Source organism: Melospiza melodia, chromosome 30 (assembly GCF_035770615.1).
Source record: "Melospiza melodia melodia isolate bMelMel2 chromosome 30, bMelMel2.pri, whole genome shotgun sequence".
NCBI lineage: Eukaryota > Metazoa > Chordata > Aves > Passeriformes > Passerellidae > Melospiza > Melospiza melodia.
In genome coordinates this window covers 5,048,774-5,064,691 of record NC_086223.1, presented here as the reverse complement: position 1 = coordinate 5,064,691, position 15,918 = coordinate 5,048,774, and the positions used below count along the sequence as shown (strand labels likewise).

The 15,918-nt window shown below is 53.6% G+C and overlaps 2 protein-coding genes across 2 annotated transcripts in view; both read left to right on the top strand.

Annotated features, from left to right (window-relative positions):
* SCN4A (sodium voltage-gated channel alpha subunit 4) overlaps positions 1–6,036 on the top strand; it is a 54,881-nt gene extending 48,845 nt beyond the window's left edge. Inside the window, exons 23-26 of the mRNA XM_063178741.1 lie at positions 476–613; positions 1,153–1,257; positions 1,946–2,216; positions 3,000–6,036. Coding sequence (XP_063034811.1) covers positions 476–613; positions 1,153–1,257; positions 1,946–2,216; positions 3,000–4,189 — 1,704 coding nt within the window. The 3' untranslated portion in view covers positions 4,190–6,036. The remainder of the gene's footprint in view (positions 1–475; positions 614–1,152; positions 1,258–1,945; positions 2,217–2,999) is intronic.
* Positions 6,037–8,651: 2,615 nt separating this feature from the next.
* CD79B (CD79b molecule) lies at positions 8,652–15,639 on the top strand. The gene is made up of 6 exons (XM_063178761.1): positions 8,652–8,788; positions 10,551–10,592; positions 12,234–12,542; positions 14,140–14,258; positions 14,499–14,540; positions 14,869–15,639. Exons 1-6 carry the CDS (start codon positions 8,722–8,724, stop codon positions 14,965–14,967), a joined length of 678 nt encoding a protein of 225 aa, XP_063034831.1. The 5' UTR covers positions 8,652–8,721; the 3' UTR covers positions 14,968–15,639.
* The last annotated feature ends 279 nt before the right edge of the window (positions 15,640–15,918 follow it).

Here is a 15,918-nt window from a genome sequence, read left to right as displayed (position 1 = left end):
AGCTTTCCTCAAAAATGAGGGAAGCCAATGGGGTCACCTTGGGGTGTCTCTGGTCAAACACAGAGCAGGATTAAGGGATGCTCCTTGGGATGAGGAGCATTGTCCAAGGATGTTGGGCCTGTCACCCAGCTGTGCTGGTGTGACAAATTAATCCACTTTTCCTTTCCCCTCTCAGATATATTTCAGCCCTTGGAATGCTGATTACAGGGAAGAAACTCATCTGCTCATTAATATCACTGCAAAGGACATCCTTTCCCATTCCCCAGCCCATGCTGTGGGGCAGCATGTCCTTGTCCCTCAGTCAGTGTCACAGGGATGTCCTTTCCTGGGGCTGCTCCCATTGGGAACACACAGCCAAAAGTTTTGGAGCAGCCACCCCCTGGCTCTGTCCAAACGCCACAAACCCCTGTCTGGGGGCTTGGGGACACCTTTTTGGGACAAGGTCAGCCTCACATTTCCCATTTCTCCTGGCCAGATTGAAGAGCAGCCACAGTACGAGATCAACCTCTACATGTACATCTACTTCGTCATCTTCATCATCTTCGGGGCCTTCTTCACCCTGAACCTCTTCATTGGCGTCATCATCGACAACTTCAACCAGCAGAAGAAAAAGATGAGTATTTCCTGGCTCCTGAGGGGCTGCTCTGGGCTGCAGGGGGCCAGCACAGCAGCGGGGTGATGGGACCAGGGCCACCATGCCCAGGACTGGGATGGATCCCAGGATTCTTATCCATTAGTGGTGTCCTGCACTGGGCAAACAGCACATGGAGCTTTGTGTCCTGGTCACAGCAGTTACAGAGGACTTCATTTATGGGTGCAGAGGGAGGAAGCAAAGGGAGGCTGGGCCATCACTTGCCTGGGCCATCACTTTTATTTTCTTTTCCCATCCTGGATCATTTTCCCATGCATGAGGTTGAGACTCAACTTCTCCTTCCAAGCCAGTAGCTCAGGACTGCCCGCCCAGAGCAGGGGAGGAGGGTGGGCAGGGCCAAGCACACTGGTGGTGCTGAGCAGGCTCTGCGGGGCACAGAGAGGACACCTTGCTCCCAGCAGGATCTCTGGGGCTGGAGACACTTGGTGGGGAGGGACAGGGTCAGACACACTTGGTGGGAAAAGAATTCCTGAGACTAACAGTGGTGATTCCCTTTATACTTTGGAGGCAAAGACATCTTCATGACAGAAGAGCAGAAGAAATACTACAATGCCATGAAGAAGCTGGGCTCCAAGAAACCCCAGAAGCCCATCCCCAGGCCAGCGGTACGTTGGGCTCATCCTCCTGGAGTGGAGCACACAGGGAGCACTTCAAGCCACCAGCTGTCCCTAAGGGAACAAAAAGGGTCCAGGGAAGACCATTTGCCCCATTGTTGTTCTTCTGACAGGACCTGGCCAAGAGCTGGGGCTTCAGAAGAGGCTGACATCAGGCCACCTCCTTTGGGTCTGCCCTTTACCCCTTGGTCTGCTGGCAAGGGCAGTGATGGGGTTTCTTTTGCAGGAATTTGGGTTTTTTTCCTGGTTTACCTCTCAGCTCCTCTCTGGCTCTCTCTCCTCTCAGGGAAAGCTCAGCTTTCAATGCCCCAGAAGGGACCCTGGTCCAGCCAAAACATTCTCAGTTGTGATTTGGGTTTTGCAGCCCTGCACAAGGGAGGTCCTTCCCACGTGTTAATTTGTGCCCTATTAGCTGTGGGTGTCATTAGCAAGTGGCTGTGCCCTGTGCCCACTCCTCCTGGCTGTGGCGTTCCCAGATGTGCTCCATCCTGAGAGGTGCTGGGAATCCTCCCCCCATAACTTTGAGGGCTGTGAGAGCCATGCTGGCCACAGCCCTGAGGTTTCCCACACCTGTAAATACAGTTCCTTCTTCTCTTTCTGCTGTGTTTTTGTTTTGCTGTGTCTGTCCTGTGTTCCCTTCTCTGGTGCTCCATCGTCGCCCTTGTGTCCCTCACTGCAGAACAAAATCCAAGGGAAGGTGTTTGACTTCGTTACCAAGCAAGTGTTTGACATCACCATCATGATCCTGATCTGCCTGAACATGGTGACCATGATGGTGGAAACAGATGACCAGAGCGAGCTCAAAACCTCTGTCCTCTACAAGATAAACTTGGTCTTCATCGTCATCTTCACCGGCGAGTGCGTGCTCAAGATGTTCGCCTTGCGCCACTACTTCTTCACTGTGGGCTGGAACATCTTTGACTTTGTGGTGGTGATCCTCTCCATCCTTGGTGAGTCCTGCTGCTCCCACCAGTCCCTCAGGGATCCCACAGGACAGTGATGGGTGGAAGTGGTCTCACCAGTCCACACCCACCGGCCTGTCACTGGACCCTGCTTGCACCCATCCTCTGAGCATGGCCAAGCCAGCAGGACCCTGGGACATGACAGATGTGAGGCCATTCCAGGCTGGCAGAGGGGCTGGGGATATCTCTGCTCCTCCTTTATCATTGTAATGGGCCCCAGCCAGGTAATAATTAGTATAGACTTTAATATTCACAGAAAGTTGATTAATAATAATCTTTATTAAGAAACTTATTGTTCTTATAGATAGTTACGATACAGTTGGACTTAATTGGTCCTCTAATTCAAACACCATCATTATTGGCTAGTTAAGGAACCACCCTTTGGTAAACAAATCTCCATAACATATTCTACATGTTCACAACACCAGGTGCAGCGAGTTAAGATAAGAATTGTTTCTTATTCTTTTCTTTGATCTCACAGCCTTTTCCCAGAATGATGCCTGGGAAAGTTGTGTTTCTCTCTGTGGCCAGAGAGCTGCTGCTACACTCCTTGCTGTTATTTCCCTTGATGTTCTCTTTCTCTGAAACAGAGCAGCCAGAGTTTAACCCTTGGGTCTGTGCCCAGAGGTTCTTTTTTAATGTTTTCCCTGTCACGGGAAGAGCCATTGGGGTGGCCTCACCTCTCTGTGTCTGCCCAGGTGGAGCCAAGCATCTTCCCTTCACCTCCCATTGGTGGCACATCAAACTCATCTGCCCTTCCTCCCTCCACAGGTATCGTCCTCTCAGACATCATTGAGAAGTACTTTGTGTCCCCCACGCTCTTCAGGGTGATCCGGCTGGCGAGGATCGGGCGCGTGCTGCGGCTGATCCGAGGAGCCAAAGGCATCCGCACGCTCCTCTTTGCGCTGATGATGTCCCTGCCCGCCCTGTTCAACATCGGCCTCCTGCTCTTCCTCGTCATGTTCATCTACTCCATCTTCGGCATGTCCAACTTCGCCTACGTCAAAAAGGAGTCGGGGATCGATGACATCTTCAACTTCGAAACCTTCGGGAACAGCATCATCTGCCTCTTCCAGATCACCACGTCAGCGGGGTGGGATGGGCTCCTCAACCCCATCCTCAACAGCGGCCCCCCGGACTGCGACCCCGAGCTGGAGAACCCCGGGAGCTCGGTGAAGGGAGACTGTGGGAACCCCGCCATCGGCATCTTCTTCTTCTGCAGCTACATCATCATCTCCTTCCTCATCGTGGTGAACATGTACATCGCCATCATCCTGGAGAACTTCAGCGTGGCCACGGAGGAGAGCAGCGAGCCCCTCTGCGAAGATGATTTTGAAATGTTTTATGAAACTTGGGAGAAGTTCGACCCTGACGCCACGCAGTTCATTGCCTACAGCACCTTGTCTGACTTTGTGGACACCTTGCAGGAGCCACTTCGAGTTCCCAAGCCCAACAAGATCAAACTCATCACCATGGATCTACCAATGGTTGCTGGGGACAAAATCCACTGCCTAGACATCCTCTTTGCCCTGACTAAGGAAGTGCTGGGAGACTCGGGCGAGATGGATGCCCTGAAGGCCACCATGGAGGAAAAGTTCATGGCTGCCAACCCCTCGAAGGTTTCCTATGAGCCCATCACCACCACCCTGAAGAGGAAGCACGAGGAGGTGTGTGCTACCAGGATCCAGAGGGCGTTCCGGAGGTACCTCCTGCGGCGCTCGGTCAAGCAGGCCTCCTACATGTACAGGCACAGCCAGGACACGCTGGGCGAGGACGCGCCCGAGAAGGAAGGGCTGATCGCCACCAAAATGCAGGAGATGTATGGGAACTCTGGGACAGATGTGGAGACAGCCCCTGCCCTGGGCCTCAAGCCCATTCCCAGCTCAGAGACGCCCCAGGATGCTCCTGAGGAAGCACAGGTTTGGCGTAAGGAACACGTGGTGAAAGAGTCACTGGTGTAACCACGAGGAGGTTCCACCTCTGGCCCAGCCTGAAGAGACTTCATTTGTATCTCCTGTTCAAAGCTCTTCCATGCACAGATCTCTAGATCTTAGATATTGAGCTAATTTCAGACATTTCAAGCAACCACCTTGAATTTCAAAGCAGGATCTCCTCCTGATCCTGGGTTTTACAGCCCACTGCACTTGCAAAAGAGTTAAATTCTTTTTCCTATGAGAACTCAAATGTGAAATCTGTTGTCGGTGAAAGAGAAACAAGTTAGTTTTGAAATCATCTCATCACAGTAACGATGGTTTTCAGGCGTGAACAGAAGAGTATGGTTGTCCTTTCACTTAAAGTAATTATGTATTAATGTTATTTCACAATTAAGAGATTTTCCTGTATTTTATTCTTCCAGAGTGCAGCCAAGCAACCAGTAAAGATGAGCCAAGTGAAATAATATTAAGAATAATTACGGAACACAGAAGATTTTGTGAACAAAAATCTCCAAAGTCTTAAAGCAGCACCTTTCTTTTGAACCTCTGAATAAGCTTGATGATTATTTTTTGTTACTTACAAGAGAAAGTGCAATTATGTCTTAAAAATTGGTTTGCAAAGCCAAAGCAAAGCATCTGCAAATTTTTTCTCAGGGTTAAATATCAGGTTTTCAAAGTCTCTGAATATGCATTGAAAGCAGGAATCATTCAGATCTCTGTAGGACGAATGTAAACACTATTTATAGTCAGTATTTTTACTGTGTTTTCCCATTTCCATCCAGGTTTTGTGGCAGGAAAGCAATGGGCAGAGATAGGATTTGGAAAAAGTCCTCCAAGAATCCCCAGTCCCTGGGGCAAAACTCTCCAGGGTTTTCTTCCTAGCCCTGTGGCAAGAGGAACCGTCCCACTGGAGTGCTCTTCGTTGGCATTCCAAATGTCCTCTTCGTTAGTGTTAATTAATGAGATGTACCCCCAGGGATCAGAGCAGATGTTTGAATGATCCTTTCCATCAGCTGCCTTAGGGATCCCTGAAATCCCACCCAAGCCCCAGGTGGCTGCATGGAATAAACGATCCCATTGGGGTGTGAATCCCAAAATCCTCAGGCAGAGCATCCTTCCCTGGGCTGGGGCTGCAGAGAGGCCCTGGTGGCACGTTCTGGATGGGCCAGGCAGGTCCTCACCAGGAAACCTCCAGGCAGAGGAGCGTTTTCCCAGGGGGAAAAGGGATTTGCTGTTCTTTACACAGGTGAGCAAAAATGAAAGTAAATCAAGGAAAATCACCCGGGCCCAGCTGTGGCTGCCCTGGGGCCCTGGAAGTGTCCAAAGCCAGGTTGAATGGGGCTTGGAGCACCCTGGGACAGTTGAAGGTGTCCCTGCCCACGGCAGGAGTGGCATTGGATGAGCTTTGAGGTCCTTTCAACCCAAACCATCCTGTGATTTTGTGAAAAATGGGCAAAAGGCCCCGAGTTCACCTCTGACCACCTTCTGCCTTCAAAAGGGGAAAAATCCCTCTTGAGATCAAAACAAACATGAACCAAAACCTCTTGCAGTTCAAGCAAGGCTGTTCCTGTAGCCAAAAACTCTGATTTTTTTGTACTCTGATGATTCTCTTCTCTTCCTGGGCTGCTTCGGGCGCTGCCACCCCAGGTGCCCCACGGCCAGGCTGGCCGGGAGCGGTGCTGAGCCACTTTTCGTGGCCAGCATTTCCATGGGAAGCGTCCCTGGCACGGCAGCCCCCGCCCAGCCCGCCGTTCACAATCGATGCTGCTTCTACGTTTGTGTCGTCGGGGATGGGGAAATGCCCCAGAGCAGGGTTTGTGCGAGCTAAAGCCGTTTTTCTTTGTACATTTCTTACAATAAACAACTGTAAATGATCTGTTATTATGGTACCAAGTTTGTTGGGGCATCTTGAGGGGGGGGGATATATTTTTGTAGTGCAGAGCTTTAACACGCTTTGTTGATGAGGACCCACAGTATAATTGAGAAGTCAATATTTATCTGCTCGTAGAGATTGTATTCTTTTTTAAAGGAGCTGTACCCCCTTTAAATTGCCTTTAATTCCCTTCATTAGGTTTCCTTGGAGAAGAATTAAGAGTGAACTTAGATTTGTTTCACAAGCAACACCCTCCAACACCCCTGTGCTGGGAGGGGTGAACACCCCTTCCCTTGGCTCCCTGTGCTCAGTCAAGCTCAGCAGGACCTGGGGGTCTCATCCTGCACAGGAACCTCCAGGTTGTCCCCTGGGACCTCCAGCCCAGCTCCCAGAGCTTCTGCTCATGATCCCATCCCCTGGAGCCCTCGGTGCTCACCGGGAGCCACAGGAGATGCTGCTGTGGGCTCCACCAAGGACAGAGGAGGGTTTGGAGGCATGGGGATGTGGAACCCTCCCCATGTGGGGCCACCAGGTTCCCCTGCAATCCCTGTCATGCTGTGAGCACAGGGGTGACTGAGCCTCCCAGTGCATTTTCAGGGGTGCCAGGGAGCCCTTGGGCAGCACAGATTTGGCCACTGTCACTGCAAACCCTCTTCAGTTTGTGCCCCACTCCTGCTTTTACCTCCCAGGGCTTTCCCAGGCACCTCCAGCAGCCCAGCTTCCATCTGCAGCCCCAGAACCCCATAAAAACCCCTCCAGTGCCTGCCAAGCACGTGGGCATCCCTTTCCCTTTGCTCTGCTGGGATATCAGGGCCAGGCTCTGCTCTTCCACCCAGACCAGGGGTAATGGCAGCAGGGACTTGGCAGCACTGCCCTGTATACAGAACCAGGAGAAGGCAACTGTCCCATCATCATGCCCTTATGGAGCCAGTTTTTCTCTGGAAAATTTTATTTTTTGCTTCCTGTCCCTTTGCATGCAAAGTCAGGCTGGGGCTGGTACCCAGCACCCATCAGATGCTCGGAACTGGCAAAAACCCCAGCCAGGCTGCAGAAGATGAAGGTTTGGGGAGGCCCCGGGCAGTGGCACCAGGCCCTGGGGACCAACAGGACTGGCAGAAGTACCCAGAGGTGTTTTTCACTGGAGTTACAGTTCAGTGCTCACCCAACGAGCAACAACAGGGGGGGCAGAGCCTGGGGGAAATGCTCCTGCAGCAGAGCTCACCTCAGGGGCCCTGCTGATCTTCCCTGGGCCTGGCTGTGCCAAAGGTCCCATGGAGAAGGATCTTGGAAGTGGAGAAGGGTGGGCATGGCTGGTACCCAAATGACTCCTTGTTTTGGCCATTTCCCCATCTCATCATCTCCCTAGAAGGGCTCAAAAAACGTGGATGTGGCACTTGAGGACATGGGTTAGTGGTGATCATGGTAGTCTGCTCATCCTAAAGGTCTTTTCAAACCATGATGATTTTATGATTGACTCATGCTTCTATGATTTTACATTTCTGGACTCCCTGGGATGTGGGGATGAGAGCTGAGGAACTCATCCCACAACGAGCAACCCCACAAACACCCCCTATTCTTATCCCATTCCTGCTGCAGCTCTTGGCTTCTGGGCCACCATCAATCCCTGCCCATCCCCTTCAGGGCCAAACACCCTGGGGGGATCTGTGGAGCTGGGGGGCAGCCCTGGGGGTCACTCCCATCCTGTCCTGCCCCCAGAGATGTGACCAGGCAGCACCAATCCCATTCCCTGGGCACATCCCGTGCTCAGCCAGGTTTGGCACCTCCTGCTTTGCAGATGGGCTCATCCCCAGCTCTGCTGCACGGCCAGTCCTGGCCACCCCCAGGGAATATGGGCACCACAGGGAGCCAGCAGGGGACACCAGGGTGGACAGTGCCCTGGGACAGGGAGATGGACAATGCCCAAGGACAGGGAGATGGATGTAGCCAAAGGACATGAGGATGGATAATGCCAAGGGACAGGAGGGTGGATGAAGCCCAGGGACAAGAAGAGGGAGAATGCCCAGGGACAAGAGGATGCAATGCCCAGAGACACAAGGATAGATAATGCCCAGGGTCAGGAGGGTGGACAATGCCGAGGGACACGGAGATGGACAAAACCCGGGGACACAGAGATGGACAATACCCAAAGACAGAAGGATGAACAATGCCCAGAGACACAAGGATAGACAATGCCCAGGGACAGGGAGATGGACAATGGACAGGGACACAGAGATGGACAATGCCCAGGGACACAGAGAGGGACAATGTCTGGGACCAGGAGGGTGGATGAAGCCCAGGAACAGGAGGATGGACAATGCCCAGGGACACAAGAGTGGACAATGGACAGGGACATGGAGAGGTACAGTGCCCAGGGACAGGACAGTGGACAATGCCCAGGGACCTAGAGATGGACAATGCCCAGGGACAGGACAGTGGACAATGCCCAGGAACACAAGGATAGACGATGCCCAGGGCTCCGGGGCTCACAGGCTCCCCAGCGTCTGCACCACATTCAAAACCAGCCCCGAGGGAAAGTCCCTGGCGGGGAGGATTTACATGAGCAGGAAAGGGGCCGTGCTCAGAGCAGCAGCTTTGCCATTTTTAGGTGCTGGGGCCAGGGTGGTGGAGCAGCCGCTGTTTCTGCAGAAGCACAGGCTGGATGTTTTCCTGCCCTGGGCACTGAAGTATGGCTGCTCTGGGCACGAGGCTCTGGCTGCTCCCGGTGACCCTCTGGCTGCTGCCTCTGCTCACAGGTAGGCACCAAACGGGCTCTGCACTCGAGAGCAAGGAGCCAGGACAGTGCCCTGGGCTGTGCGCCCTGCTCGGGGCCTTCCCCCTGCTCTGCCTCTCAGTGCAATGATTTTGAGCTTTGTGCTGGTCTCTCTCAGTCCTGCTCTGTGCTGGGAGCCTCACGGGGAGCCCAGGAGGGCACACAGGGCTCAGAGCCCGGTGCCTGCCTGGGGTTTGGGTTTGGCTTCCCTTGGGGTGTGCAGGCAGGACATTGTGGGGCAGGCAGGTGGCTTGGGCTGAGTGGGTGCAGAGCCAGCGCGGCTGGGGCTGCAGGTGGCAGGAAAGAAGGGTTGAGGTTTATTAACCATTTCCAACTCTCAGAGGCCTGGGGATAGGGCTGGGACATTGCCATGGGTATGGCCTCTGCTCTGTGGGGTTCAGTGCCCAGGAGCAGAGGAGAAATGGCAGGAAAAAGGCTTTTGGGGTGATTTGTGGAGTCTGTGTGAACATGTGCACTGTTCCCCTTGGAGAAGCAGCAGCAACAGCCAGGACATGGCTCCTGTCCCCTTCCAGCTCCTCTTGCCTGGTGCAGGGACAGCTACAAGAACCTGCAGCAGATCCCACCCTCAGAAAGAAACATATGCCCAGGGGACAACAGGAATTTAAAGGTGGCCACACAAGTCCAGCATGGATTCAAGGCTGCAGGGTTTGAACGTGGCTCTCATGATGATTTTGGGGGAGGATGGGGAAGTTCAGCCCCCCTGTGGCTGCAGTGGAACCCTCAGAGGGGTGTGAGGGACCAGCCTGGCCTTCCTTTAGAACCTGGGGAGGAAAGCCTTGGCTGGTGGCACTGCAGGTGACAGGGACACAGCCAGGACAAAGGGCATCTCTCAGCCTGGAGCACAATGGAATGGGGCTGGAAGGGAGGATTTGCCTGCAGAGGTGTCGGTGCTGAACGTGGGCAGGGCAGCAGGGACCTGGAAGGGGCTCTGGGGCAACGAGAGGAGCCCCTGCCCAAGCCAGGAGTCTGCAGGAGGCTGGCACAGAGCTCAGCCTGGGGAACCGAACCTTTCTTCTTCTTTTTCTGTTCCTTCTTCTGGGGATGGGGAGGTTTGCAGCTGCCCTGCAGGGAGATGCTGCAGCCCCACCTCGTGCCAGCTCCTCCACAGGGTTTGGTGAATCTCCATCGAGAGGAGGGAACGGGGCACTCAAGCGGGGCAGTAAACAGGGCTGGGGCTTCCTGCCCAGCTGCAGCAAGAGGAACCAGCCCAGAGGCACTGGAGCTGTGGGCAGGGCACCCGTGGGTGCTGGGGGGGTCCCCACCTGCCCCTGCTTCCTGCACTGCAGGCCCACAGCACCAGCCCTTGTCCCAGGGGCCTGTGTGGCCACGGGATCTGGGGACACCCCTGGCCCCCACAGGGCTCTGAGCCAGGAAATCCCAGCAGGGAAGGGTTCCTGGTTGGGTCAGGGAGTGGGGATGCAGAGCTCGGAGCATCTGGAGCCTTCTCAAGAGGCACCAGCCTCAGGGACATTATAGAGAGCAGATTTCGCTGGGGTATCAACCAGAAAACAAGCTAGAAAACTTTCAGGAGACAGGATGGAAACCGAAGGGTTTGTACCCAAATCTGTGCTGCCCCAGGCCCTCTGAGCAGGAGGTATCTCTTGTCCTGTTGTTGTTCCATCCCTATGGAGTGGGCAGGAAGGACCAGGGCACGTCCATCCCTCTGGGGACATCCTGGTGGGCTCCTGGCCACGCTCTCAGGCCCTTCTCCTGTCTTCTTGCAGGTGGGACCCAAGCAGAGAAGAACAGCCCTGAGAACAGCACAGGTACCCCCAGACCCGCTGGGCTCCTCCCCTCCGTGTGTCCCCAGGGTCCCCCTGTCCCACAGAGCTCCTGTCCCACCCCCCTTGGGCTTTTCCATCCCAAAGGCCATTCCCAGGCTGTGATATCCCCATGGATTATCCCCAATCCTGCTCCTTCCTCTCCCTCTGCAAAGCCAGATCTGCTTTGATTTTCCCGAGCGCCCACAGGTTTTCCCTCTGCATGGCCAAGTCTGGGACAGGCCGTGGCCTTGTGCCACTCTCCTTGGCCATTCCCACCCATGGGGCCCTAAGGGTGACCTCTGCAACCCAAACAGGCTCCTAAAGTCACCACTCTGGGACTAAGCATGGCCAAAAAATACAAAATAAAGCAAAATGCCAAAAAATGTGGAAGAAAAAGAGAAACCAGCTGGGATTCCACAGGCTGTAATTTTGGAGCTGGGATTAACTCAATATGCACAGAGAGGGGTGGGAGCAGGACAGAAGTATTGGATCAAGGGTATTCCCACAGAAAATTGGAGTTTCCATTATGATGCCTTGTGAAGGCTGACCAAGAATAGAGACCAAACAGAGCTGAAGGATATCAGGGCAATCCCGAATCTGGGAATGATTGGCATCTGACTCCAAGGCTTCAGAACGCTGAACCCTCCCTTTGTTAAAACTATGCTATAAGACATCACAACTACATTAAAGAAATACATACTATACTATATAATACTTATTTCTAACTACTGAAAAATACTCAAGAAAACTCGTGACTGGCTCCCGACAGCCAGGACACAGTTTTGTATGATTTGGCCAAGGAAACAAAACAATCCTCAGCAGAATCCAATTACCAAATCCCTTCAGGTAAACAATCTTCCAACACATTCCACATGTTCACAAGCACAGGAGCAGCAAACGAGATAAGAATTGCTTTGATCATTCTTTTCTCCACTTCTCTCACAGCTTCTCTCTGTTCAGAGGGCATGTGAATACCACACAGGCTTATTTATTTATTGGAAGGCCTCAATGGATCCACCTTGGGCTGCACAAGAGCCCAGCCAGGGTTGCACCCCAGGTCACTGGTCATGGGGTCTCTCACTTTTATAAGTTCTGCTCCATTTGCATTGTTTATTGTCCAATTCCAGCTTTAGCCCATGCAGTCCTATCCTGCTTGTTTTTTTCTCTTCAGCTCACGTTGTTTGTGCTCTTGGGCCTGAGATTTGGATCATTTGTCCTTGGTCTCCAGCTAGAGAAGGAATTGTTTTGTTTCCCTGCTGTGTGCACAGAGCTCACTATCCCCTAATATGAAGCCCAGAGTCACCACTAAAGCAGAAAAATATAAAAGTTAAAACCTCAGGCATCAATTAAAAGCAGACTTCCACCAAAAGCCTCAGATCTCATGGAATCACAGAATATCCTGATTGGAAGGGACCCCCAAGGACCATCCAGTCCCACTCTTGGCCCTGCCCAAACACCCCAAAAATTCCACCCTGGGTATCCCTGGGATTGGGGTACAAACCCTCCTGGAGCTCTGGGACCATTCCCTGGGGGATCTGGGATGAGGATAATTCACCAAAACCAAGCTGGATGCTCAAAAGCAGCGTGAAAACAGGAAGGGGGGGCTCTCATGGGTGTCTGCAGTGACAGCCTTGTCCCCTGCAGATGGCACGTGTCCCTCGGTGCACCAGAACGTGCGGTACGTGGCCATCAGGAAGAACATGCCCATCTACTTCGTGTGCTACTCCCAGGAGCCCGAGGACATGCAGTGGTACAAGACAGCAAAGGAGAGGGAGGACCTCTCTGTGCTGGATCAGAACACGGCCAGGTACCACGTCGAGAGGACAAACACCTCCATCAACCTGACCCTCCTCCGGACCAGCTCCGAGGACAACGGGATCTACGTGTGTGACAAGAAGGGCCTGCGGCAGAAGGAGAAGCTGCACTCGTGTGGGACAGAGCTCCGGGTCATGGGTGAGTGAGTGGCAGCTCGGTTTGGGCACCAGTCTGTAGGAACATCACGGGGGTAGGATGGTCAGGATGGATGGAGATGAGAACTTGGGGTTTATTGCAAAGGGCCTGGGTGCAGGGCCCTGCTGGAGCTGCCAAACACAGCTCGGAGCAGGCTGAGAGAAGAGAGAGGTAAAGAGAGAGAAGGCAAGAGTGTGGTAAAGAGATGAGAGACTGAGGAAGAGTAAGGAGGGTAAAGAGAGAGTAAAAGAGGATGAGGTTCCTGTTACAATACAATAAATCTTCTTCTGGTCTTGGAACTTGGGGTTTGTTGCAGAGGGCCTGGGTGCAGGGCCCTGCTGGGAGCTGCCAAACACAGCTCAGAGCAGGCTGAGAGAAGAGAGGGGGAGAGAGGATGAGAGGGAAAGAGAGTAAGGGAGTAAAAAAGGTAAGAGCATAAAAGGGGTAAGAGAGTGAAGTTTCTGCTACAATACAATAAATCTTCTTCTGTGTTGAATATTCTCCTTCTCACTCACCAATCTAGTACAAGATACAAATCCTATAGTATTCACATACAGCCTATAAGAATCATTACATTACCATCCTGTGTTACATTTTAAACCCTAATAACTCCTCTTTGGGCCCCTTCTCCCAAGCTGCAGGGTCTGCTCTGACCCTTGGGCCTGTCTGCAAGCAGAGGGTGTTGTTCCATCAAAAGGGGATCACCTTCAGCTGGCCACACCATTGTTTTCCAGTTGTTCAGTAACTGAGGGATCTCAAAGCTTGCTTTCATTTCAATCTCACTTATAGTTTCCATATTCTCAAAATCTTTTGCCAGGCAATCATATTGATAAGGCTTTCCTGTTTCATCTTCCCCAACAGCCAGCCTTGCAGGGAGGATCCTGAACACCAAATTGCTCAGGGTGTGATGGAACAGAAGGGTTTTTGTGGGTTCCGTTGCTGGCTCATCAGAGTTTGGAGTCTCTTGGGGTGGGGTAGGGGAAGGGATCCCACAAAGGCCTCAGCCCTGACCTGGGGTGACCAGGTGGGATTTTTGTTATCACTGCCTGGATTTACTGCTGTACCCTGGGATGGAGGGTAACTGAGGGATCTCAAAGCTTGCTTTCATTTCAATCTCGCTTATAGTTTCCATATTCTCAAAATCTTTTGCCAAACAATCATATTTATGAGGTTTTCCTGTTTCATCTTCCCCAACACTCTCCCATTTCCCCCTCCATGGTGCTCCCACACCTCCCACACCCCCTGTGCTGGTGGGACCCTCTCTGACCCAGCTGTGGGTGCTTTGTGGCACCCCAGAGGTTCCATCCCTCACTGCCAGCCCCAAGGAGCAGGACAACCTCCCTGGGTCTGCCCTGGCATAGCCATCCTGCACGAACCAGGGACATGTTCCTCTAATATATCAGATTTGTCCTGCTCCTGGTGGTCCCTGATGCCAACCCTGGGGGCAGCTGCAGTGCTCTGGTCTCTCCCAATGCAGAGGACAGGTCACTCTGGTCCCCACATCCCCCCTTGGTGACACACTCTGGCCTTGGAGAGCTCATCCCTGCCCTTGCAGCCTGGCCCAGAGGTGACCTGGGCTCTCCTTGTGTGCTGCTCCCAGGTACCAGCAGCATCAAGCAGTTCCAGAACAGGAACACGCTGAAAGATGCCATCATCATCATCCAGTCCATCCTGCTCGTCATCTTCATCAGCATCCCCACCCTCCTCTTCCTAGACAAGGCAAGTGACAGTGCCTCCAGCAGAGGGGATGTCCCCAGTGTCCTGCAGTGCATCCCAGGCAGGCCAGGCTGTGGGATGGGTTTGGGGTTGTGGGTGGGATGTGGATATCTGAAATGGGAAAAAATGCTGTGTGGGACTCCATGGATGTGCCTGTGGAAGTGCTGGGACCTGGCCTGGGGGAGCAAGGCTGGGGACAGGAGATCCTGGAGGGTGCTGACCCCAACCTGTGACTCTCCATAGGGTGAAGAGAAGAAGAGCCCAGAGGAGGACCACACCTATGAGGTAATTAATGATAGCAGGACCTCCCTAACATCACCTGAGCCTTCACACAGGGCATTGTGCCCCTGCTGGGTGTCTGCTGGGGCTCACCTTGTAGTCCCTTCCTTGGGACGAGGATCAGGGCACCTTCCTCCCAAATCACACATCAGCTGTGCTGAGCTGCCCCAGGAAGCACCCAGTGCACATCCAACATCCAACACCCAACCATGCCCATCCTCTGTCCCTGTCAGAAGCTGCTCCAGGCTCAGGGAGGGTCCCCAGCTGGGTGTCCAAGGGATGTGCCATGGCTGGAGCCTCCTGCCATGTCCCACCCTCCTTGTTGTTGCTGCAGGGGCTGGAGGTGGAGCAGATGGCCACCTACGAGGACATCACTCCTTTCCGGGACGTGAAGGCCAAGTGGACGGTGGGGGAGCGCCCAGGTGAAGAGTGAGGGGTCCTGTGCCCCTGCCAGCCCTGCCAGCCCCCGTGGGGACAGATCCCCTGGAGCACGGCTCTGCCTGGAGCCCAGGCTGCCAACACTGCACAGCCCGGGGCTGGGAGCCCGTCTGGGGTGCTCATGTGTCTGGGCTGTGTCCCCGAGGCTGCCCTGCCCCACTGTCACTGTCCCCACCCCGCTGACCGACCCCTAAAGCCTCTGTAGAAATTAGGAGCCACCTGTTGATCCCCCAGCATCAAACTGGTCACACAGCCCAGGAATGGCTGGGAATGAGGGCTCTGCTCCAGCCCCACCACCCCGGGAAGGACAGGAGCAGGCACTGCAGGGACACTGCCAACAGCACCGTGGGGCTGTTGTGAGAAGCAGATTTTGCACCACTCTCCAGCTGCCAAAGCCAAGGCTGTGTCCAGAGCCCCAGCTGGCAGAGGTCTGAGGTACAGGATCCCCAAAAGCACCTCCTGTTCTCCAAAGACTATGGAAGAGCTGGGCAGAAAGGTCTCTCCCAAAGGCTTGCGTCTCCCCAAGCAAGAGCTGGCCCCTGCCACGAGGTTGTCCCCATGGTGAGGGACATGTGTGACCTCAGAACATCTGGGAAAACTGTAAATTGTGGGACACAAACCTCCAACTGCTTTTGAAGTCCTAATAAAGGTAATGGGTGAATCCTCATCCCGCTCCATCCTGCTGTGCCCATTCCAGGGGTGTCCCACAACCCTGGTGCTGATTTCCTGGGAATAATGAGCAGCTTTTTGGGTCCAGCTTAGCTGGAAACCAAACTTCACCTCTTCAAACTTCACCCAGAGGGCAGGCAGGGGTGGAAAACCAAGAGCAGATGTGAGGCTACCCATGGGGACCTCAACAGTGCCAAAACATCGGCTTGGGATGGGACAAAGAGAATCACCAGGCTCCAGAGCAGGAGAACAGGACCAGCAGCTCCACTCTCAGCTA